At 27.6% G+C, this 23,914-nt stretch overlaps 1 protein-coding gene across 11 annotated transcripts in view; it reads left to right on the forward strand.

Moving 5' to 3' along the window:
• The window catches only part of LOC111685995 (longitudinals lacking protein, isoforms F/I/K/T), a 171,437-nt gene that overhangs the window by 23,894 nt on the left and 123,629 nt on the right, over window positions 1–23,914 (forward strand). Inside the window, exon 6 of one of the 11 annotated variants that reach the window (XM_046955534.1) lies at window positions 11,084–12,329. The exons of 7 other annotated variants lie outside the window; for them this stretch is intronic. In XM_046955534.1, the coding sequence (XP_046811490.1) occupies window positions 11,084–12,276 (1,193 nt within the window). In that variant the 3' untranslated portion in view covers window positions 12,277–12,329. Of the gene's footprint in view, window positions 1–6,130; window positions 9,677–11,083; window positions 12,330–19,788; window positions 20,925–23,914 lie in introns of those variants that run through there. 3 more of the 11 variants (XM_046955537.1, XM_046955535.1, XM_046955536.1) reach the window with 3 other exon arrangements.

The following is a 23,914-nucleotide window of genomic DNA, read 5'->3' on the forward strand; positions in this document are numbered from 1 at the left end:
TTCAATTGATTATTCCATGGACAAGTCGATTGGCTATTCTATGGACATGTTATTTGACTATTTTATGAACTGGGCTTTTGATTTTGCAATTAGCTATATTCTAAACTAGTATTTGGATTAGTTTAAGGTCAACTTTATGGAATCGTTTAAGGAGTAATCTATTGAAAGTTCTTCTATATGTCAAGTCGGTACTGAGGTATTTTTCGTTTGTAAATAAGTACCATAATACAAAATTTTCCTTGGCTGGATCCAGAGTATATTTCTAAATGATTGAACTTTAGGAACAGTTATTATGAATATGAAACAAGTTATAAAAAAGGATTTATCGCTCCAAATGTGGTCAAAATGGGGTTCATTTCGTACTCCATGTCTCAAAAATCTCGAGGCCTAATTTCCGCTCTCCGTTTCGTTATTCGAAAACTACTATGTCATATATTAATTTGAAATTGATTTGTGATTTATAGTTATTGTTTTTTCACTCTACTATAACGTCGTCTTAAATATGACCACAATTGGGTTTATTTAAAACAAAAAAGTGAAGATTAAACTAGAAGTTCGTACGGATCGTCCCGACTTACCTATTTACTATATCGCTTTAACTGAAAATCCTGATGTTAGGAAGACATTCAGTTTTGTGTTCTAGTTTTTGAAAACTTTTGTTAGTTTTTCAAAACTTTTGTTATTTTCCTAAGATTTATAAAGATCTGGTGCAAAAGCCAAGTTTGTACTGGAATCAGAATTTTGGCCGAACCAACCCGACATACCTATTTAACCTAACGCTAAGGGTTAAGCCTAGCTAACGGCTATCCATATGACTTGCTATTGAAACATCTGTGACAGATAGCTAGTCCCATAGAAGCACGACAATAAAGATGTTTGCTTGAGTTTTGTTTTTTTTTTTACTATTCACTCTCTAGTTTACTAGGGGACTGTAAAGGGACGACTATCTCTGCTTTCGCTTATTAAGATCTTTAATAGGAAAATCTTACTCTCGTGTACAAAAAGTTCACTGGCAATGAAAGATAAAGAGTCCAATAGTTTTCCATGCCAGGCAATGATAAGTTTTTGCTTAATTTTTTTTTTTTTAACTATTTACCCTCTAGATTACTAGGGTACTCTGAAGAGACCTTTATCTCTACTTTCGCTTAAAAAGGGTATCAATTACATAACTTTGTTTTCGTTTACAAAGAGTTCCCTCTTGACAAAAGCTAAACCATTTGATGTTAAGACGTTTGGGGGAAAAAGTCTGGGTGAACAAACATACATATACATAAATGAGTTGGTATGTATGGTGTGTACATTATATTCAAATGACCTTGACCTAGTTCTTTTACATAGTTGGGTTTGTGTTTGAAACAAAAAAATAAAAATCCTTAAGTCTGTATAAGGCGCTCATGAAAAAAATGCAAATTTATTTTTTTTTCGTGTGCATTTCTAAAACATGCTAATCTCTGTTGTTTTTGTTGCTAAATGAAAATAATTTTATTATACAAATTTTATTTATATTTTCAAAATGCTGAATATATTTTTTAAAATATACATTAAATGTAGTTAAGTTTTTTTTATAATTTTCTTTTAACTCTTAGTTTTTCTCTTCTCTTAAACTTTGGTATAAGCTGGCATTAACTTCTTTATATTGTTATTAAATAATGAAACAAATTTAGTAGTAATAACTTTGTTTTTTTTATTCTTTGGATTGTTTAATGATATTTTTATATAATTTTCATAATTTTTCTTAATTACCTAAAAAAACAACAACAAAAATACTTTAATCCCAAAAAAAGTGTGGTGGTGATGTGGTGTTACTGATTTTTTTTTTAATTTTTGATACTTTTCTTTAAAATCTTTTTTATACACAAACCTAAAAAAAAAAACGTTTTTGTTGCTTGAAGTTAAAAAAAAAACTTGAAAAAAAGAAAATTTTAACAATTTTCTTTGAAAATAGTTTTAATTAAAAAACACACAAAAATTAAGCTTTCTCTGGTCTGCTTTAATTATTTACAAAAAAAAAAAAAAAAAAACAAAAACCCAAACCCAAAAATTATTAATGTTAATGATTGATTGCAAAAATTTGAATGATATTTTGATGATGTTGTTATTATTTCTTTCTATATTTTCTGTCTACTCTGCAGAAAGAAACGAAACAAGCACAAATGATTCTAAACATCATCATCATCATCATCAACAACATCATACTCATCAACAGCATCATCATCAACAACTACAACAACATAATTTACTAGCTGCCACTAGTTCTAGTTGTACTTCAGCCATAGATACCAACATCACCAACACCACCACCACCACCGCCCTAACTGCCAACACAAGTTCCTCTTTGTCGTCAAGTCACTCCTTAATTATTGAGACGGCTCCTCTAATACCATTGGCAACAGCTGCTGTCATCGCCAGCAATCCCAATAAACGTTTAATCATACCGAAACGTCGTTCGTATCGTAATCATAATATGCGCTCAACGGTTGTTACCCAGGTTACTCGTAGTGTTAGGAAACGCAGGTAATAACAACATACTACTTTCTTAAACACTTTCACTAAAAATTGATTCTACTCCTAATGTCAGTAACCAAAAAAAACCATTAAAATTCTTTGTTTTGTTTTTTCTCTTCTTCCTTCTTCATCTGTTGCTTATGCCTTTAGACCGCCTGCCAAATTGTCGGTGAAAACGGAACGCCTAGATAATACCTCCTCTAGCAATACAACGACCTATGACATCTCTGATGCTCTGGTCAATGTCAATGATAGTAGTATGATCGTTAATTATCCCTATAATTGTTTGAATTGTGGTCGTAAATATCAAACTGTATCGACTTTGAAACGTCATATGCGCAGTGAATGTAATCAACCGAAAAAATTCGTTTGCCGTCTTTGTAATCGTGGTTTTCATCATAATTTTAAACTATCCGATCACTTGAGACGTTTACATAATATTAAATAAAGAAACTAAAAATATATATATTAAACTTCATTATCTTTAAATCTGTGGATTTTTTTTTAAGATTTTTGTTTTCTTAATTACAACTTGAAAATAAAGCCGTGCTTAATCATGTAAAAAAAAAATTTCTTTTTTGCTTTATGGATTTTTTAATGGAAATATTAAGGAAAACGTAAGAGAGTTATTTGTTTGAGAAAATTTGTTAGGAAATTTTTTGAGATATTGTTAAGATATTAAGGATGTTTTAAAGAGATGGGTTTTAAATGATTTTGATTTAGATTTGAATGTATAGAGGGGCTTCCCACACAAATATTTAACAATCTAATGAGAAAAAAGCTTTCTCTCTTGCTTAAGTGTTTAATTACCCGAAGCAATTGTGAACTTGTAATAACAAGGCTTCTCTCAACTCCTTTGTGGTTTCATTAATATTATCGCTAAATCTGATAGTAGTCGTGTTACAGTCTGGTTTCTATGAAGATCAATCTGATCCAGATCATTTTTATCCAGATCATTCTGACCAAGATCATTCTGATCCAGATCATTCTGATCCAGATTATTCTGATCCAGATCATTCTGATCAAGATCATTCTGATCCAGATCATTCTAATCCAGATCATTTTGATCCAGATCATTCTGACCCAGATCATTCTGATCCAGATCATTCTGATCCAGATCATTCTAATACAGATCATTCTGATCCAGATCATTCTAATCAACATAATTTTGGAAATATAAATATAAAAATTTCAGAAACTTCACATTTCAATTCCAAAAAAATAAATTGTTTCAAACAAAATAGCGATTTTTGTAAAGAAAATATCATTCTATGAAGATCATTGTAATCATTTTATGAATATCATTATACTCAGATCAATCTATGAAGATTATTATATCATACGATCCTTGTATGAAGAACATTACTTCATAAGATCGTTATATGAATATCAGTATATAAAGATCATATTATGGAGATTATTCTACGAATATCTTTTATTTTTATGTAGATCATTTTATAAACATCATTAGGTCGTTCTATGACGATCATCTTAATAAGATTTTTCTACGAAGATCTTTATATCTTTTTATAAATATCTTTCTACGAAGATCATTATATCATTACATCGTTATATGAATATCGGTACAAAAATATTATTCTATGGTGAGAATTATGAAGGCCACGATCATTATATGAAGATCATTATCGTTCTATTTCGATCAGATCGTTCCATGAAGATCATTCTAACAAGATCTTTCTATGAAGATAATTTTCGGAATAGTAGCATTCTATGAAGTTCTTTCTACGAAGGTCATAGTATGAAGATCGTTCTGTAAAGATCAGTCTATAAAGATAATAATACATTATGATTGAAATTCTTTAAAATCTAATACAAAAGAAACTTCAGAATCTAATTCCCCTTAAAAAAAGCTGAAAATGGCAAGAAGATCATTCTAATCAAAAGAACACATTCTATGAAGATCGTACTATAAAAGATCATTTATTCGAAAATCATTCTATGAAGAATGTCGTTCTATAAAGATCTAAGATGAATATTCTGATCGAACTTGGGAATCTAATTCCTCTCAAAGATGAATAGTTTCGGATAAAAGAACAATTTTCTTTTTTTTTTTTGGGAAAAGAACATTATTCTAATAAAGAAAGCATTCTATAAAGATCGATCATACTATAAAGATCATTTAGTTTACGAAGATCAATATGTATATAAAGAAGATCGTTCTAGGAAATATCTATCAATATAATTTAATGAATATTTAAAGATCGTTCTATAAAGATCGTTCTAGAAAGATAATTTTGTAAGGATCACAAGATCTTACTAAACAAGATCACCGTTAATATAAAAGAAAACTTTAGAATCTAATTCTAGCAAAAAAAAAAAACTTTTTTTTGAGAAGATCATTTCCTTATCAAGATAATAAAGGAATATTGAACGAATTTTAAGCTAAAGTTCAAAGTTCGAGGTACTCTCAGGTTTTAAAAGAAAACATTTAGAACTAAAATTAGATTTGTTTTGGCTAAAAGTCGAGAGCTTTGAATTGCGATCATTTAAATCAGGATCACATTAAGATATAAAGGAACAAAAAGTTAGAGAATTTAGAATGTTAGAGAAAGATTATAACAACAAATATTTGACAACTTTATAACATATTATATATTGATTTAGAAGATTTTGCTTTAAACTTTTCCTTAAGTTTATTAGTTTTTTGAAATATTTTTTTTTATTAAAATTTTTTTCAACATTAATTTATACTTCCAGCAACAAAACAATGTAAACTATATATAACATATTTTCTTTTATATTAAGTTTCAAATACATATAATATTTTTTTACTCATTCACAACAACACAACATCTCTCGCTCACGTCCCAACAACCAAATTTATGTTATGTGTGTATTTTATTTATTTATTAAGTTTTTTTATATATAAAATTTTATCTTCAAAAAAAAATTCTACAATTATGTGCATTTTGTTGAAATGTCTTGTTTAAATGTTTGTTAATGCTGAAAACAAAAACAACAACCCAAAAAATAATCCAATTAACAGATTTTCAATTAAAGATTGAAAAAGTAAAAAAAAACGCTAAAACTCTGCTACCTACCCTCTTCTAAAAATACTGAATACTAAAAGGAATTTAGAATAGTTAATATAATAAACTAAACAAATAAAAAATAAAAACAAACTCTTAACCCAACTCAACACTACTTAATAACTCTTGTTTGTGTGTGTGTGTTTTTTTTTTTTGAAAACAAAAATTCTATTACTCACCACGCAACTACTTTAAACAAAAATAATGTTATAGCGAAGGAAATGCTCGTTTTCTTTCGTTTTTAATAATATACTTAACCTCAAACTCTAAAATAATCATTAAAACAACAAAATTGGCATGCTTCTTTTTTACCCCAACAACAAGTTTAAAACAACCTACAACCAACAACACTAATTAATTTCTTTTATATAATTTTGTTAAAATTGTTATAATTTTCTTTAAAAAAATTTATTTTTATTAAGAAATTATATTTTTTTCTAACAAATTTAACCAAATATCCTGTTTTAAACAAAAGCTTTTTGTTTTAATGATAAAAATCTAAAAGAAAAAAAAATCAAACAAGATCCAATCAAAGACAAAAAAAACTTTACCAAACCCTAAAAACCAAATTTCAGGCTTTGTGTCTTCTACCAACATCAACAACAACAACAATATCACTTCCTCCTCCCAACATCATCATCAGCAACAACAACAACAACATTATCATCTGCACCTTCAACAACAGCAATTACAACAACAACAACACCACCATCATCATCAACAACAACAGCAACATCATTCTCATCATTTAAAGAACACTTCTACCTCCTCCTCATCCTCACTTACTTCTCCCAGCTCAAGTTCTTTATCATTGAAAAGTCAAAATTATCTGCAACAACAACTGCAGCAACATTTGCCACCCTTACCACCACCACCACCGCACATGACCGGTAACTATGAAACATTTTTGGGAAATGAAGAAAGTTATACATGTCCACAATGTTTTCGCACCTATCGACGTCATGGCACCTTAAGAAGACATTTGCGTCAAGAATGTGGTAAAGGTAAATCTATGGTATGTTCTGTTTGTGGTCATCGTACCAAAAGAGCTGATCATTTGCGTCAACATGTTCGTAAAAAGCATCCTGAAATAGCTTTACGTTCTCTGTTCAGACGACGCAATAGTTCAATGCAAAATTCGAATAGTAATCACAGCATTAGCAATAACAATGATCCTAGTAGTAATCCAACTCAAGGAGGAGGAGGAAATAGTATTTTGCAACATCAATTGCAACAACAGGATAGTTTAAATTCTGCGGCCGCTTGTGTGGCAGCTGCTACTTTGGCGGCTTTAAATTTAAAATCGGTTATTAAAACACCCACCGCCACCTCGACACCACTTAAGTCAACATCGTCACAGCATCACAACAGCACTAATAATAACAGTCTCGACATAGTCGATTTAGATGATGAAGACGACGAAGAGGACTATGATGAGGATGATGGTGGTGGTGTACACAATGATAGTATTACTAAAGCAACAGCTGAAGATTTGACCGAAGATGATAGTAGAGATGCTACCAACAACATACCAACCTCTTCATTCTATCACCAACAGGCTTTACAACATTTTCAGCAACAATTAAGTGTGGCCAATTCGAATGCACCATTACCATCGCCATCATCAACACCAGATGTTAAGCTGGATGATAAAATAGCATTTAATTGTTAATTCATTTCAAAACAAAAAATAAGTGATTTAGTTTCCGTTTTACGGTTGTGAGTGCCTCTCTTCTCCAAGAGTTTTTTTTTAAGTAGTTGGATCATAAATGAGTTGGTTTAAAGTTTTGTTGTTACAAACGTCATGCAAATGAAAGAGTTGCAGAAGAGAAAGGAAAGCAGTAGTTGTAGTTTTTTTACATACATATTTTTGAAATTATTTTTCTTTTTTGTCCAAATTTATTTATTAACTAAAACAAAAATAATGGCAAATTGTTTTAAAATAATTGAATTCTATATTCTAAAAGTAGGTCGAGTATGGGTTAAAATTTCTGGTTAAATGTGAAAAGGTGTGACCATCTTAAGTTCATATCAGATTCCTTATTCCTTTATAAATTTGAATAGAGCTTTTGAACTTGTGATTTTTCCCTTTTCAAATTGTGAAAGCGTTGAGAACAGTTTTGTTTTCAGAGAATAAGCTTTTTTTAATTCCAGGAAAGACCCGCAGAGGTTCTGAAAACAGTTCTATTTCAGTTTATATTGTCCCAACTCTAGTTTCGAGTTGTCAAGAGACTCGTGTTTCGATTAAAGTCTATGGAACAATTCATATTCGAGAGGAATTGAAAGATGGCAATTTAAAACCGAGAGTCTTAACGTCTATAGACTAGAACTGTATGCAATCTGTGTCGCAGAGACTATAGCAAAGTCTAGTGAAGAGTCCAGTCCCTCTATATGTCTACGCTTTAGAGACAATGGAAGAGTTTATAGTCAAGAGACTTTAAAAAATTATATAGTCGAGTGACTAATAGACTATCGAACAGTTTATAATCGAAAGCCTTTAGAGCAGTCAATAGCCGAGAGACAGTCAATAGAGAGAGATCGGTCTATAGTCGAAAGACTAAAAATCAATCTATAGTCGAGAGACTAAAGATCAGTCTATAGACGAGAGAATAACGATCATTCTTTAGACGAGAGAATAACGATCATTGTATAGTCGAGAGATTTTAGAACAGTCTATAGCCAAGAGACTATATATCAGTCTTGAGTTGAGAGACTATAGAAAAGTTTATAATCGAGAGGCTTTAGAACAGTCAATAGCCGAGAGATTAAAGATCAGTCTATAGTCGAGAGACTTTAGAACAGTCTATAGCAAGAGACTAGAACAGTCTATAGTTGAGAGATTATAGAACAGCCTATAATCGGGAGAATATAGAACAGTTTTTAATCGAAAGTCAATAGTCGGGAGACTATAGAACAGTCTATAGTGTATAGTCGAGAGACTATAGATCATTCTATATTCGTAAGATTACAGACATTTATTTATTTGCATGAAACTAAAGATCGATCTATGGTCAAGACACTGTGGATTAGTCTATAGTCAAGAGACTATCGATCGGTCTATAGTCAAGGGACTATTGATCATTCTATAGTCAAGAGACTATAAATCATTCTATAGTCAAGAGACTAGATCAGTCTATGGTGGAGAGACTGCAGATTAGTTTATAGTCGAAAGACTGTAGATCAGTTTTTAGTGGAGAGACTGTAGATCAGTCTTACACACATTTATTTATTTACGAGACTTAGAACAGTCTTTATCGAGAGATTAAAGAGAGTTTATAGAAGTTATCTATAGTTGATTGAATTGAATGATCTTAGAATACATTCTACATAACTATAGTCAAGAATCAAGTGATCATTTTATAGTCGAGAGAGTAAAGAACTCTTTAGATATCATAGATTGAAGAACTGTCTTAGATTGTATAGAACTGTTAATAGTTGAACGAATTTACAAGAGTTTATGGCGAAATTGTAGAAACATAATCTACAATTGAATGATAACGATGTGATCTTAGTTTCAGTGCCAGTAGATTATTATATAGCCAAGAGAGATGAACAGCTTGTGTAGTGAAGATTATAAAGTATGTAGTTTATAGTCCAAACTTGGACTTAAAATTGAGATTTTCTAGTCATGATTGTAAAGAACATATTGCATTGACTTAACTTTGAATGAAAAGATATTATTTCTATTTATTTTCGGAATTGAAATTGGTCCATTAATATTAGAAGTTTTCAAAAAACTCAACTGTTCTCTAAAACTATAAAATTGCTTGACGTTTACTTGTCTCTCCTGTTGTCACTCTCCTTTTGAAATTGTATAGAGAAAGTAGAAGTTAACTTTTAGAAACTATTCTATTGCTTTAAAGTATGTATGACATACTTTTAGGTGCACCTACAATTACTTAAAGTATTGCTTACTTGTGGGCTTGCAACATTTACAAAAGGTTTTATATGATGATAACAATTAGATTGAACTTTGAACAATATGTAAAAACCTACTTTTAGAAACTTTATATAAAAGTATGTTATACTTTTAGGCGTTATTACAAATACTTGAAACATTGCCTACTTTTAGGCTTACAATTGTCCTTTTAAAGGTTTTAAGTGCCAAAATAGTTTATAATTTAAAATGAAAAGTGCCAAATTATTGAAAATTTTCTAAAAAAAACACTTGCCATTATTTTTTTATATTTTCTTGCTTAATTTAAAAAAACGTAAAATATTAAGGGAAAATCTAAAAGCAGCAATTTATTAATTATTAAAATTATTTTAAAAAAGTGCAATTTATTTAAAAAGAAAGGATAAAAAAACTAAATATAATTTATAATTTATTTATATAAAATTTAAAAATTTTAAGAAAAAATAAAAAAAACAAGGTGCTAACCAAATTAACACTATAAAAAAATAAGAAAAACTATTATAAGCAACAAAATACTAAACAAATTAACCAAAGATTTATTTTATACACAAATTATACATTTTTCTATAATTTTTGTTTGCTATTTTTTATTAATAATATTAAAATATTTTTAAAAATTTTTTCTTTAATTTCTGGTATTTTTTAATATTTAATTTTAGTTTTTGTTTTTAATTAAATATTTTTTTCTAATTTTTTTTTATAAATTTTTCTTTATAAAATTTTTGAGATTAATTTTTTAAAAAAGTGCATTTAGTTTTTTAAACAAATGGAAAAAGGTTTTTTTTTTTAATGGCTTACTATGGAAAAAACTAACAATTTTATGTAATTTTTTTTTAGGTTTTTTTAAGAATTTTTCTATTAAACAACAACAACAAATATCTCAATAATAAATTTAAAACTTAAACAAAAGTTTGTTTTAATGTGTTCATTTAGGAAGTTAGATTTTTTTAAAAATTTTTTAAACTTAAACTAAAGGGGTTTTACTTTTGCATGTTTCTGTGTGTTTTTTTCTCTTTCTCTGTTTAAAAAATAATTATTATTCTTTAATTTCTTTGTTAAATTTATTTTAAAAAAAATTTAAGTTTATTTTACAACAATTTGTGTTTAATCATATGTTTTATTTTAAAATTATTTGAAAATTATTTTATAATTTATCCATTTTATTTATAATAATATTTATTTTGGGGTTAATTTATTTATGGGTGTGTTTTATGTAAAAAAAATATATATTTGTTCTTTAATAATTTGCGAGTGTAGGTTATGGCGGCTTTAAAAATCGGTTTCTTTCTATATAAAAAAGCTTAAACATTTTAGGCTTAGCAAAAACTGTTTAACCTTGAAATATTGTTTGACATTTTACACTTAAAGAAAAAAACTAAGAAAAATCACATTTTTCTTTTTTTTTTTAATTTTTTTCAAATTAATTTTCTTGTCTTTTTTTCTCTGTTATATACTTTCGTTTTATTAAACCAATAATTTCTATAATATGGTTTATTTTATATGTGTTTGAATTATTTAAGAAAGAAAAAAACAAAAACAATCCAAAAAGAAATTTCAAAAAAAAAAACTCAAAAAAAGTAGCACACCCATCCATCATGGCTTTGTTTTGCAGATTTAAGGACCTTATACAATATAGCCTCAGCAGCAGCCGCTGTTATAGCTGCAGCCACTTCACAGCAACATCATAGCAGCAGCAGCAACAACAATAACAACAGCAATAACCCACAACTATTATTGACTGCAAACAGCAACAAGCACAACATTAATAACAGCAGCAGCAGCAACATTAGCCATAATTGTACAGCTTTAAGTGTTAGTGGCAATAGTAGTAGTAATAGTAGTAGTACAAAAGCACCTTTAACAAATTTAATAACAAGCGGCTTAAATGTTGCAGCAACACTTTCCTCAACTTCCTCTGTTAATAACACCAACACTACCAGCATTACCAACAACACCAACAACAATACCTTAACACCTCGCTCTACTAGTCGCAATAGTTTAGATTGTACAACAAATATGGCCAATTTATTAGCAACACCAGCAACTGATTTATATGATAATGAGCTAACTATACATAAAATCTATAAATGTTGTACAACATTAGCTCAACAACCACAATTGTCACCTTTGAACAGCAATAATTTGGCACAACAGAATCTTAATAGCAAAACTGCTGGTTTGTGTGTTAATCAGTTAACATCTCAACATCCTAGCAGCAGCAGTACTAAAAGTTTACCTGGCAAAACTTCAGCTAGCTCTTCTTCTTGTTGTCCTAGTGATAATTGTAATGATTGTCAAATGTCTGCTGCTGCAGCGGCTGCAGCCTCTTTTCAATTGGCTAATCTTTTAGGTTCTAGCATGTTATTGCCTCATGTAAATCCCAATGCCAACTCCTCCTGTTCCTCCTCCTCCGTTGCCACAAACACAAAAACCGCTGGCGGTTGTTCTTCTTCATCTTCTAACACTTCCTGCTTAACACAAACTACAAAATTAGCTAATAAAACAGCAGCTTGCTCTTCTACTTCATCTACTGCCATAAGTTTAAAAAATCTTAGCAACAATGTTGCTGGTAATGTTGGTGGTGGTGTTGCTGTTGGTTCTTTAGCAACATTATCTTCCTTAAGCAACAGCAACAACAACAATAACAACAACTCCTCTACATCTTCGTTATCCTTGATAGCAATGCCAAAGAAACTAAATACCACTATATTTCAATGTGAATTTTGTTCCTTTTCCTGTTCTTGGAAATATGATTTAAAACTGCACATGCGTCAGAAACACGGCATACACAATAAGAAAATGTAAATAAACATTGTTGCTGCAACATTTATTCCAAACAACAATTAAATTGTTCTTATATAAGTTTTGAATTTAGAATTTTTTGTTTGTAAATTAAAAAAGAGACTTTTTTTACAAAAAAAAAATAAACTTAAACAAAATTTAAAACAGGTGCTAAAAATTACAAAAACAACATCAAACAAAAATTGTAAAAAATTTAAAATTAAGTTATAAGTTTAAAGAAAAAAACATAACGCTCCATTTTCCTACGCTCGCTTGTGTTAAAATATTACTTCATGTTTAAGAAAATGATAATCTTTGACAAACACCCTCAAACACCCAGCCCCCTCCCCCTTAAAGTCTAAACTACTCTTTTTAGTTTTGTCTCATTTTTTTGTTTGTTTTGTAAATTTTAAAGAAAAAAAAAACTCCTAGAGTTGAACAAAAACATAGAAAAAATTCAAACAAAAAATACAACTTTTTATAATTTTACAGCATTCTATGATGACGACTATTATCTATTACAACCATTGACCAGCATAACGTCAGCGCCGGTTGCTGCAAAACGTTCTACTAAAGGGCGTAGTAATGTTGGCGGCGGCAACACAGCCACCACCGAAACATATTATCAACATCGACGCTTTCGTACCAAGCGTAATCAGACAACATCGACGACAGCTTTTAAATGTCCCAAATGTCCAAAAGCCTATACAATGCGTTGTAATCTTTCACGTCATTTGCGTGTAGAATGCCAAAAAGAACCCAAATTTACTTGTCCCATTTGCAATGCCAAATATTATTATCGTTGTTCGTTGGCTCATCATTTGAAAATGACCCATAAACAGAATATAAATAATGCTTAAGGAAATGTATCATTCGTTTTTCTGTTGCGCAACATGTTGCTTGTTATGTTAGTAGCATTTGTTGGTTTTTTCTTTAAATAAACTTTTGTTGGGAAAAGTTTTAAAACATTTTAAAACTTAAAAAGTGTTTCTAGAGTTTCTGTAAACAAATAATGTTTAGATACATGTTGTTTTCTGTCATAATAGTTAAAACTAAAAATCAATTTATTTTTTACTATTCGTTTGTTTTATTTTGTAATTTTTTAGATTTTTTTCTTCAATGTTGCCAAAGTAAGCTTTTTTAAATTGAAATTTATGTTTTTAAATTGTTTATAAACATGTTGCCGACACCAAGTTTTATTTGTATGATATTTAGATTTTGTTCAAAAATTTTCTTTTAAATTTTGCTAAAATATACTTTTTTAAGTTTAAATTAACATAATAAATTACTTTAAATGTTTCATCAACATGTTGCTAACACTAAGTTTCTTTATTTTTAAAATAAAGTTCAATATTTGCTTTAACTTAACTAACAAAATCAAAATAATCCTTTTTATCTTTTAAGTTTTAAGGAAAAGTCTAGAACATTTAATGAGTTCAAGAAATATGTTGCCAGCAACTTGTTTATAAACATTGCTATAGCTTTACACTAAATTTGCTTTAAACATGAATTTGATACAAGTTTTTATAAACTAAAAGCTCAAATGAAAAGTTTTTTAAAGTTTATTTGAATGTTGACCAATAAAACCTTTTAAACATGTTGCCAGCAACATGTTTATTTGTTTAAACAACATTTCTATTCTCAAACATTTGTTTGACACAAGAATTTTTCAAAGCTAAAGGAATGAATTAATAGTTTTTAACATATTTTTTTAAGGGGGAACAATAAAATTTTCAGTTAATGTTGCTAGCAACATGTTTCTGTTCAAATTTATATTAATTCTAAAATGTTTTTCTTTTAAAAATGATTTAAAAACAATTGCTTGCAAACTTACAACAATCAATTTAAACGTTTTCGTTATACACTTCTCTCAGGTTCACTAAAACTTTGAAAATATGTTGCCAGCAACATGTTTATGTTTATTGTTATAACTTTAATACTGTTTTGGAAACATTTTTGAAAATGATCTTGTATTTTGTTTTTACTAACGGGTTTTTTGTTAATTTTTAACTAAAATTAAATATTTTAAAATATTTTTTATTTTAAACATGTCGCTAAATATCCTCGCTTGATTTTGTACTCTACAACATGTTGCTTATGAAGAACAACCAAAGTTATTTAAACAAAATTTCTTAAAACACAAACAAAACAAAGAAAATTTGTGATAAACATTTAGAGAAACTTTGCAACATATTGCTGGGCTTTAGTACATGTTTTCTTTTACATAAAAACCTATTATTTAAAATAAAATTTCTTTCTTTATTTAATTAAAATCATAAAACGTTATTGATAGTTTTTGATCGTGATGTAAATGAATGATCAGGTCCGTATTAAAATCTACGCGATCGAGTTAAATTGATCGAGTCTAGTACATTTTAGCTTAATTTTAAGTATAAAATATCGTTTCAAATCAAAATTTAAATGATCCTGTATTTGCCACTAGATCAGCGTTTGATTTAGTAGACACGATCGTTTTAAATTTCTTATCTAAAACCTATTATGTTCATGATCATTAAGCTAGAATGATATTGTTTTAAAAAGGGAAATTAATTAACAATTTCACATGATCATAAACACATAAGATTCTTATGGTTGTTTTTAGTGATTCAGCCTAATGAAGGCATACATGATCGTTAAAGTTTTCTTATCTAGATCTTATTATGATCGTGAGATTTAAGCTAAAATGATCGACAACGAATGACTAGTTTTTTTTTGTAAAAAAATGGAATACAACCAACAATTTTAAACGATCATGAACACTCAAGATCCTTTTGGTGATCTTAAGAGATCGTTTTAGATTTCTTATCTAGAACATAATATGATCGTGCAATTAAGATAATATGATCGATAACATTTAACTTGTTTAAAAGAAATGAACACGATCATGAATATTACATGATCATGAAGACCTATGATCCTTATGGTTGTCTTTAGTGATCCTGCCTAATGAAGGCATACATGATCGTTAAAGTTTTCTTATCTAGATCATATTATGATCGTGAGCTTGAGCTAAAATGATCGCTAACGAATGACTACTTTTTTAAAAAATGGAATATAACCAACAATTTTAAACGATCATGAACACTTAAGATCCTTTTGGTGATCTTTAGTGATCGTTTGGGGATTCTTATCTAGAATATATTATGATCAATCAATTAAGCTAATATGATCGATAACGTTTAACTTGTTTAAAAGAAATGAACACGATCATGATTACGTATGCGATCATGAACAATTAAGTTACTTTTGTTGATCTTTAGTGATCTTTTAAACATTCTTTTCTACAATATATTATGATCATGAAATTAAGCTAAAATGATCGATTATGAGTGACTTCTTTAAGGAAAACATAAAAATAAAAAACAATTTTACATGATCATGATCATATAAGATCCTTATAATGATGTTTTTATAAGGTTTTTTTACTTTTAATTTAGTTTTTTTCTTTTGCTTATAAATGAATAATATTTGGCATTGACATGTTTTTTTTTTTAAATTTGGGTTCTGATCATACAATTAATCATTCCTAATATGTGTGCCAAATACTCTAAAGAATTTGGAGCGTTAATTTTTTTCTTTAAAACATTTTAAGGCATTTTTTTCTTGGTAGTTTTAGAAAATTTTTTAAGATTTTTTTTGTAATTTTTTTATATTTTTATTTTTTTATTTTTTTCTTTTTATAATTAAACTATAAATTTAAAACTTAAACTGTAAAATATTTGTTTATATTGTAGAAGTTATTAACTTTAAAACTTTAGTTGTGTAATATATATAAAAAAATAATTGTGTAATATATATAATAAATATTTAAAATATTTAATGTTTAATAAAAAATATATAAATTTCTTAAAAATATTATAATTAAATAAAAAAACATTAAAATAAAATTTTCCCCAAAAAAGTTTAAAATTAAATTAACATTAAAAACATATGTTGTTATTCTTTTTCTATAAAAGCAGATTTTTAAAGTTTTATTTAAATTATTTTTTATAATTTTTTTTTGTAATTTTTATTTTAATATAAAGTTTATTATAATGAAAATATTGTTAAATATTAACTAGAAATTGTATGATCGATATTTTGCAAATATGTTTTTTTGCTCTTTTTATTCTCTTTTTCCCTCCCTCTCCTCTTTACGTTTTGTATTATGGAAAATTTTTTGTTGTTTTATTATAAACCATATATAGGTGCTGTATTTTTTATCAAAAGTGAACAAGACTTAATGTTAACAGCACCACCACCACCACCGACATCATGCTCATCATCAACAACAACAACAACATTATTACTAACAACATTACCCACCGGAACACAGCAAACATTGGCAGCAAACTCAACACTGCCACCACCGACTTCCTCAACAACAACAACATCATCATCATCATCATCATCGACAACATTTCTAACATCAACCTTTAATCCTTCTAATAGTAATACTAGAAAATCTCGACGTTTAAATAAATCTATACAATTAGATTATACCACTATACCCCTACTAACTGTTAGGGCTAATACAAAAACAAATTCAAAATATGTTTGTGATAAATGTCCTCATAAATCATATCAAACTTATAATAGTTTATTGCGTCATCAACGTGTTGAATGTCATAAAGATCCTCAACATATTTGCTCATTATGTTCGATACGTTTTTATTATTTAACTACTTTAAGAAAACATGCCAAACGTATGCATAATATAGATGTTGATTAAAAGAAAAAAAAGGGAAGAGTTAAAGAAATTTACAAGAAATTTCTTTTAAAATAAGAAATGTATATTAAAAATATTATAAAAAAAACTAAACTAAATGTTGTGTTGTTTCTTTGTAATAACAATAATAATATTTGTATTTAAAATATCTTTATATTTAGTAAATTAAACGGTAGTTTTTAGTTAAATTTTAAAGTAAAAATTTGAATAAATTATTAAATAGTTTTAGTTTAGTTAAATTTTTATATAATTTAGTAAAACATTTTCCTAGTTTGAAATATTTTGTTAAGCAAAAAATATTAGACAATTTTCTTTATCAAGTTACACTTTAAAGACCATATTTTGTTGCAGCAACATGTTGCTGTTACAAGTTTAACATTTTAAGTTTTAATTTACAAAACACATAAACATTTTTAAGTAATATACTTTTAATAATAATTTATTTCCTTAATTATCTATTTGACTTAACAATTAAGACCTAATTTTGTTGCTGCAACATGTTGCTGTTATTGATTTTATGTCTTTAGTTTTAAAATTTGTTAAACAATTTTTTTTTTAGCAATTTGTTAAATTTATTAAAAATTTATTTCACTACTTAACATTTTATTGATATAACTCATGTTTTAAGGTTATATCATGTTGCTGCAACATGTTGCTGTTATTTGTTTAACATTTTAAGTTTTAAATTTTTAAACAAACTTTCATTTTTAAATAATTTACTTCTGTAATGAAAAATGTAGTTTAACAACTATGATTAATAACTCAACCTAAACGACTTTCATTTGTTGCTGCAACATGTTGTCGCTAAATGTTTTTTATCTTAAAACAAACTTTCCATTTTTTTGGTTATTAAACTTTATATAATCCAAGTTTTTGTTTTATACAAACAATTTCTGTGTTTCTAAACATTTGTTGCTAAAGAATTTTTTCGCAACATGTTGCTAAAGTAAAGAAATTTGTGTATTTTTACAGCCATTTATTATAATTTTCGTTTAAAAACAAATTCTTTATAATTTTAGCACCGCAACCTCTTAAGGAATATTATTACTTTCTTATCATTGTTTTAGACATTTTTAAGTTTCAGCAACATGTTGCTTAGCTTATATATGAATATTGAAACTCTTTTAATTAAGAGTTTTATAAATTTTTACATTCTGCAAAAGATTTGCAATGAATTTTAAAGCAAATTTTTAAATTAAACATTAAAAATCATTTATTTTTATTTCTAGCAATATGTTGCTAAGTTTATTAAAGTTTAAAAGAATATTTTGATCAAAATTGTTGCCCTAAATATAGACTAGACTTGTGTCTAGAATAAAAACTACTCTAGACAATAGACAAGACAAGACTATAGTCCAGACAATAAACTAGACTAGACTATAGTTCAAACTATTGCTTAGACTACGAGATAGACTATAGACTAAAGACTAGACTATTAACTGAAATAAAGACTAGACTGCAGACTTGACTATAGACTTGGCTATAGACTTGACTATAGACTTGACTATAGACTTGACTATAGGCTAGACTATAGACTAGACTATAGACTTGACTATAGACTTGACTATAGACTTGACTATAGACTTTGACTATAGACTTGACTATAGACTAGACTATAGACTAGACTATAGACTAGACTATAGACTTGTCTATAGACTAGACCATAGATTAGACTATAGACTAGCTTATAGACTTGAAAATATACTAGACTATTGACTAGGCTATAGACTAGACTGTATACTAGAGTATAGACTAGTTTAAAGACTAGACTGTAGACTTGACTATAAACGAGAATATATACTAGATTGTAGACTAGATTAGACTATATACTAGATTGTAGATTATAGACCCGACTATAGACTAGACTTTAGACTAGACTGTATACTGAAATATAGACTAGACTATAGGCTAGACTATACACTAGACTATAGACTAGATTATAGACAAGATTTTAGACTAGACTAAAGAATGGACTACGGACTAAAGTAAAGATAACAGATAACTATCACCTAGACTATACACAACACTAGACTAGGATGTAAACTAGACTTTAACTGAACTAATGACTTAACTAAACACTAAACTATAGATTAGATTAAAGACCAGACTGTTGACTAGTTAAAATATGAACAGGATTACAGTTTAGACTATAGACAACACTAGACTAGATTGGAGACTTGAATGTAAACTAAACTATAGACTAAACTGTAGATTTTACTGTGGTCCAGATCTTTTTTTTGTTAAACCTTTGATAAATTTTGTTTAATTGATAAAGAAAATTGTCTTAAGTTTTTGTAAGTAGTATTTTTTTTTTGTTATATTTTATTAGAATTGTAAAATGTAGTTTTAGTTTAGATTTTGTATACATTTAACAAAACCAAATCCTCTTTAAACAAATAATTTAATTTAATTTTTAAGCTATTAAGTTTATTTTTATAAAAAAAAGAATTTGTTAAAAAAAAAATTTGCCAAAAGCGTATTCTATATAAAACTATATAACTACAAACATATGATTTTGAGTATTATGATTTATTTTTCTTTTCATTTTTTTCTTTTTGTTTCTTTTCATTTACAAAATAACAACCTCCCTCAAAACTCCCAAACAAACAAAAAACACAAACTTAACAAACAACCAACAAATCATCAAATTTCATCATCACTACCATATAACAAACTTTTAACATGATGTGTGTGGCCAAAATCATTAATTCATCATCCAAAAAAAAACTCATTTTGTAAATAACACATTTTATTGATTTTCATCTTTACTTTTATTTTAAAAAAAATATTTAAATTAATTTTTATAAATTCCTTTTTTAACAAAAAAGAAGATATTTCCTATAAATTTTCACAATCCATGATAGAAGGTGGTAATTATTTAAAAATTAATGAACATTATAAATTTAATAATTCATTAATGGAGGGTGGTGGTGGTGTTGCTGCCAATGGTTCTACTGAACGTTTTCCCTGTGCTGTTTGTGGTAAATCTTATTTACGTAAACGTCATTTACAACGTCACATGAGAGATGAATGTATAGGCATACCGCCTCGTTTTAGCTGTGATCTTTGTCCTTCACGTTTTCGCCGTAAATATCATATGGTACGTCATTTAACCTCTAAACATGGTATACCACCAGCTATAGCTCAACAAACTACTGGCAATTCAAATCGCAACAATACTTTAGCTCATAAGGATGATGGTGAAGGAGGAGTATTAGGAGGAGTTGCTACGCTTAATCATGTTAATTTAGTTAACTGTGATAATGGTTTACCCGAAAATCTTACCATGCGTAAAGAGAACTATGAACATGAACCAACACAAATGCATCAACAACAACAACATCATCATCATATACATCATCAGTTGAATATGGGTTCGGCAAGTCCCTCTCACATGACTAGTGGAGATAGTGGCAGTGATTGTAATGGTGGCGGAACAGCGGGTACTTCACCCATACCACCCTCACATATAATGCCCATGCCTACTTATGGCTTAACAGGAGCTATAACAGCCATTTCGGCAGCAGCCGCACATGTTGAGGAAAAAGATGCTAAAATACTTTTAGAAGCAGCAGCTGCAGCTGCTCAAGCAGCAGCTCATAATAATAATTTACAGCAAAACAGCAGCAACATAACAACACCACCACCGCCACCATCACAATCCCATGAGGATACAGAAAATGTGGCCGAAAATCAAAGCACTATGACAACAACAACAGCAACAAATACAGCAGGAGCCAATACAACAAATGAAGCCTCTTTTATTAAAGCAGAACCTTTAACACCCAATAAGACAATGAGCCCAACAGGTGGGGCCCTCAACATGTTAGACGATGAGTGGAAAATGAAGCTAAGCTTACAACTCATATCGAATTCATTGCTCAAAGAACGTTTAATGAATACCATGCCATTTGCTTATAAAAATAATTAAAAAAACAAACAAACAACCAAATATTTTTCTCTTATTTTTAAATTTTTATACAATATTTTTAGTTTTTAAGATTTAATTTTATTTATTTGACTTTTCTCTTTTATTTTTTATTTTTGCAAACAATTATTTATAATTATTAAGTTATACTTCTAAGCTCGAGTACGAGTTTTCACATATTTTTTTTTATTAGTCTCTAAGTTTAATTTTTCTTAACAAACCAAATATTTAACACAAAAAAAAAACAAAATTTGTTTATAATTTAACAAATTAGGATCTCTTTTTTTGTTCTGTTGCTTAACTAAAAAAAAAACAAAAACAAAAGCAAAACAAACATTCCGTTTTTATTTAAAATTTTAACAAAAAAAAAACCAAAAAGTATCATTAGTTTTTAAGTTTAATAATTTTTATATTTATTTAACATTTTATAAAAACTAAAACACATTCCAAATACTCAAAATATTTTATACTTTTTTTTATAAATAATTTTTTAAATAATTATTTCTTTTAATTAAAAGAAATAAATTATTTTTTATAAACCAAAAAAGAAAAAAAATCACACAACCAAATAACTTATTGTATACCAGAGTTTTTATTAAACCAAAAACCTTAATTATACTCTTTATAAACCTTAGTTATATATAAAATTTTCTTTCTCACAAAAAAAACCTAAATTTGTTATTTATTCTACACAAAAAAAAAACAAAATTTAAAATTTTATAACAACGAATTTCTCAAATTTAATTATTTAAATTAAAAAACTTAATTATTTATATGGAAAAAGAACAAAAAACAAAAACTAAATAATTTTAAACAATTTTTGTGTGTAAATGTCTGATTATTGTATGTATGTTTTTTTTGTATTTAAATAAAAAAAACATTTAATTATTTATTTTATTACCACAAAAAAATTATTTTTTCTTAATTTTTTCTAATTTAAAAAAAAGTCAAGTCCCTCTTGCCATGTATTATTAATTTTAAGTAAAAATTAACTTTAATATTTAAAACAGTTTTTTTTTCAAAAAACTAGAGCAACAAAATGTTTTGTATTAAATTTTAAGAAAAAAAGTAAAACAAAATTGTCAAATATTAGAAATATTATGGACTAGACTATAGATTAGGCTAAGGACTAGACTATGAACTAAACTATGAACAAGACTATAGACAAGACTATAGACAAGACTATAGACTATAGACAAGACTATAGACTATAGACAAGACTATAGACTATAGACAAGACTATAGACTATAGACAAGACTATAGACTATAGACAAGACTATAGACTAGACTATAGACTAGGCTATAGACAAGACTATAGACTAGACTATAGACTAGACTATAGACTAGACTATAGACTAGACTATAGACTAGACTATAGACTAGACTATAGACTAGACTATAGACTAGACTATAGACTATAGACTAGACTATAGACTAGACTATAGACTAGACTATAGACTAGAATATAGACTAGACTATAAACTAGACTATAGGATAGACTATAGACTAGACTATAGACTAGACTATATACTAGACTATAGACTAGACTATAGACTAGACTATAGACTAGATTATAGGCTAGAATATAGACTAGACTATAGACTAGATTATAGGCTAGAATATAGACTAGACTATAGACCAGACTATATACTAGACTATAGACTAGACTATAGATAAGACTACGGACTAGTCTATAGACAGAACTACAGGCTAGATTAGAATAGACAACTCTATAGATAAAACTATAGTTTTGACTATTTTAATTCTTCAAATTAGAAAAAAAAATCGATCAAAATTTACTTCTTTTTCTGTTTTTGAAAAAAAATTTAAAAAAAAGTTTCGAAAGTTTACAACATAATTGGTTAAAATAAACAATTGTAAGTTATAAATAAATTTCAGATTTTCAAAATTTTATATCAAACCCCGTTTTAGTTAAATTTTACAAAATTTGTTTTTTATTTTTAAATTTCTCGTCAACTTTTTTTTTAGTTTAAATTTGAAATTTATTTTTTTTCGTTTAATTTCATTACCAAATGCACGTAAAACCAATAGTTTTTCAATATTTTTTTTTATAAATTTATCTAGTAGTTTTAAAGTAGTTGTAGTTATTAATTAGTTTTATAATTTTTCTCATAATCGTTTAGTTTTAAAACATAATTCCTTCATATTTCTCATTGCTTTCATCAAGTGTTACTCTCTTATGGCTAAAAAGAAAAATCCATATATTTTATAGATAAAACAACAAAAACTCATTTTAAAATATTTCCAAAAAAATACTCATCAAACATTTCTTTTTCTCTCTTTACTTTTTGGTTTGTTATTGTTTTTTTATTTTTAAAAATTCTATCCTTTCCTTTTCATAAAACTCTTTTGATTTCCTGCTACTCCTTCCTCTCTCTCTCATTCTTCCTTCCTCTTTTTCTTTCTTTCTTCATTTTTACCACTCACATTCTCATTTTAGGTTTTGTCTTAACCTGGTATCAGCATTCATGCGAACAATGTGGTAAATCATATAAAACACGTAAATCCCTTTCACGTCATCGTCGTTTTGAATGTCGCTTTACCACCGAACGTCCGGTATTTCAATGTCCTTCGTGTAATTACGCTGCCAAGCGCAGTGATAATTTAACGAAACACATTAAAACACATTTTGCTAAAATGCAACGTGAATTCCTGCCCTTGGCTGTGAAATTCCAAAATACTTTAAAATCTCATATGGAAACGGCTTAAAGATGAATTGTTTGTCGAAAAGAAATATGAAAAAAAAAACAAAAAAGTTTTCTTTTGAAAAGAAATTAAATTGTGGCGGAAGAAGAAAATGAATGAATTTTAAAGGGAAAAAAATTGTCAATATTCTTGAAAATTTTCTATTTTTTTAAAAGTTCGAAAATGTTTAAACTTAATTTCGAAATTCCAAAATTCTTAATTTTTATTAAAAAATTATAAAAATTGTATGATATTTTTAAATTTTAATAGATTCTCAACAATTTTTAATCATATTCGAGCAACTTTTGTATGTTTGAAA

The sequence above is a fragment of the Lucilia cuprina genome, chromosome 6 (genome assembly GCF_022045245.1).
Source record: "Lucilia cuprina isolate Lc7/37 chromosome 6, ASM2204524v1, whole genome shotgun sequence".
In the NCBI taxonomy this organism is placed as follows: Eukaryota; Metazoa; Arthropoda; class Insecta; order Diptera; family Calliphoridae; genus Lucilia; species Lucilia cuprina.